The 2789-nt window shown below is 64.5% G+C and overlaps 1 protein-coding gene across 1 annotated transcript in view; it reads left to right on the top strand.

Annotated features, from left to right (window-relative positions):
- The window catches only part of RHBDD3 (rhomboid domain containing 3), a 5565-nt gene that overhangs the window by 2472 nt on the left and 304 nt on the right, over positions 1-2789 (top strand). The window contains exons 3-7 of the mRNA XM_027771595.1: positions 16-83; positions 831-1214; positions 2105-2267; positions 2363-2638; positions 2737-2788. Coding sequence (XP_027627396.1) covers positions 16-83; positions 831-1214; positions 2105-2267; positions 2363-2638; positions 2737-2788 — 943 coding nt within the window. The remainder of the gene's footprint in view (positions 1-15; positions 84-830; positions 1215-2104; positions 2268-2362; positions 2639-2736; position 2789) is intronic.

Here is a 2789-nt window from a genome sequence, read left to right as displayed (position 1 = left end):
GCTGCTGCTGTGCAGCCTGTGGCTGGTGGGGGCCGGCCCCCACCTTACCCTGGCCCCGGAGCTGCTGCGGGACCCCTGGCAGGGTGAGCGCCAGCCACGTGGACCTCAGAGGAGGTCCGAGACCAGTTGGCAGGAGCTGTGTGTGCCCCACAGCAGGCAAGCAGGGACCCAGTGCCCTGGGGTAGGTCGGCCTTAGAGGCATGTCCAAGAGAGAAGGCAGAGGACCTGGCAGAGGGGCCAGCAGGTGTGGCGGGAACTCACCAGTAGGAGCTCTCTGATGGCTGTCCTCCCTGATGGCCTGCCCTTGAAATAAGAACGAAGGCTTTTAGCTAAGCAGGAGGATGGAGAGGAAGCGGGGGAGGGCCCAGGAGGCATCCTGGCTGAGCCCTGTTCTCCAAGAACAACAGCTCTAAAGGACAGTTGAGGAACCCAAATGATGCCCAGAGGTTAAACGATTTGTCTAAGGTCACACAGTGTGGGGAAGTGGGGTGGCACTAGGACGGATGCAGGCAGTCTCATCAGAACGTGGGTGCTTGCCTGGCGGGCAGGACTCAGCGAATGTGTACACGAAGCCCCCTCAGGGCGCCTGGACGCAGCATCCAGTAGTTGGGTCCTAGTAAGAAAGCAGAGTGGTGGATCTGGCTGATTCTGTGTGACACAACAGGGAAGTAGCCGTGTGCTCTAAGTGCTGGCAGAGGGCAGAGGCTCACGATGGGGAGGCTAGCACAGTGGGTGGCCCTGGTGGCGGGGAGCCCCTGACCTCACTCCCCTGGGACAGCCTTGGTGGTCGGGGCCACTAAGGTGGCACATAAGGCCCTCCTGTCTCTCAGTGCACCGGCTGCTGACCCATGCCCTGGGCCACGCGTCCCTGCCCAGCCTGCTCCTGAGCCTGCTGCTCCTGCCCACGCTGGGCTGGCAGCAGGAGTGCCACCTGGGTACACTGCGGTTCCTGCACGCCTCCACCCTGCTCGCCCTGGCCACCGGGCTGCTGGCTGTGCTGCTGGTAGGCCTCGGAGTGTCCGGTGCGGCCGGCGGGTGCGGATACATGCCCGTCCACCTGGCCATGCTGGCTGGGCAGGGCCCCCGCCCCAGGCGGCCCCGTGGGGCACTGCCACCGTGGCTGATGCCGTGGCTGCTGCTTGCCCTGACCCCGCTGCTCAGCTCTGAGCCGCCCTTCCTTCAGCTCCTCTGTGGCCTTCTTGCTGGCCTGGCCTGTATCCTTTGCCTGAGCCTCGATGTGTGTGTTCTATGGCTGGGCCCAGGGTACCTGGGAAGGAGGAGGCCCGAGGGGTTAGCCCCAAGCAATGCCAGGAAGCTGTGCTGTGATGCTGAGCACACTCACACTCATGGCAGGAATCCCTCCAAGTGCCCCCGGGCCTGCGCCATGCGCCGGGACCCCTGCTGGGTAGAGGTGTAGGGAGGGGTGAGGTGGGCCTGAGGAGGCGCTAACCTGGACACTTAGATGCTCAGATGTGCAGGAAGAGGGTTTCGGGTAAAGAAGTGAAAGAGGAGAGAGTGGGTCTGTGGAGGGTGCACTAAAGGGCAAAGACCAGTGGGGCAAGCACAGGGCTCTCTGGGAACCGAGGGGTATGACCTGCAGCCAGTGGTGCCGCGTGTCTCACACACAAGACTGGCATCCAAAGATGCCAAATGCCCACCCGGGACCCGTGTGAGCAGGCCGACTCCCTGCAGTCATTCTGGCTTTCAAAGGCGTAGCCTGTTTCGGGGTGAGGATGCTGGCTGTCCCGGCCTACTTGCGTGGGGAGCATGTCGGCCTAGCTGAAGGTGAGGGTATGCCGATGGGCCTTCTTCCTGGAAGATGGGCCTCGAGACCAGATCTGAGCAGGCACGTGGGGCCCTGGGAGCACAGGACAGGCCAGGGGTGGCCAGAGCAGGGAACGAGCCCGGCTTCTGGGTGAAGTGCATCAGGTCCTACCTCTGGCTGTAGCTTCAGGTCCCTTTTCCTCTTAGCCTCTGCCGTCCACGGAGGTGATGACACGTTCCTTGACAGGCGGGAATGCCCAGCACACGCCTGGCAGGCAGTGCCCCCTCCCCCAGCTGCGTTGGCTTTTCCTTGACCAGCCGCCCTGCCCTGGGCAGACAGATGCTACCGGAGCCTTCCGGTGGCTGGAGCTCTCCGAGCGGCAGCTCCAGGTGCTACAGGAGGGCGCCCTGTGCAGGACCCTGGCGGGGTGCTGGCCAGTGAGGTTCCTTCCCCCCCCGGGCAGCCTGGCTGAGCTGCCGGTCACCCATCCTGCCGGAGCAAGGTGAAGGTGACCGTGGATACAGGCCTCGTGGCAGAGGTGGTGGCAGTAGCAGCGGCTGCGACTGCAGTCAGGCCCCTCTCACTTCTGCCCTCCAGGCCTCCCATCCCTGAACCTCCTTACGTGGCCTCATCGGGCCTCTGGTCCCACAGCGAAGGCTCCGCCCCATTCCCATCCGGCCTGCAGCCTGTGCAGCCAACCTGGGAGGGCTCCCCAGAGGCAGGTCTGGACTGGGCCGGCTCCAGCCTCCCTCCAGGGACCCCAATGTGGATGGCCCTAGACGAGCAGATGCTGCAGGAAGGGATCCAGGCCTCGCTACTTGACGGGCCCCAGAGCCCACTCTGGCTGCCCAAGTCCTCCGTCTCCTCTCTGCGGTAAGGCGGAGTGGGGTCCTCTGGTGTGGGACCTGGGGGCAGCCCCGACATCTCTCCCTGCCCCCCTCAACATCCCTCTTTGTGCCCCCACACCTTAGGCTGCAGCAGCTGGAGCGCATGGGCTTCCCCACGGAGCAGGCCGTGGTGGCAC

The sequence above is a fragment of the Tupaia chinensis genome, unplaced genomic scaffold, assembly GCF_000334495.1.
Source record: "Tupaia chinensis unplaced genomic scaffold, TupChi_1.0 Scaffold000226_1, whole genome shotgun sequence".
In the NCBI taxonomy this organism is placed as follows: domain Eukaryota; kingdom Metazoa; phylum Chordata; class Mammalia; order Scandentia; family Tupaiidae; genus Tupaia; species Tupaia belangeri.
The sequence above is the reverse complement of the archived record's forward strand: the minus strand, read 5'-3'. Positions and strand labels throughout refer to the sequence as shown.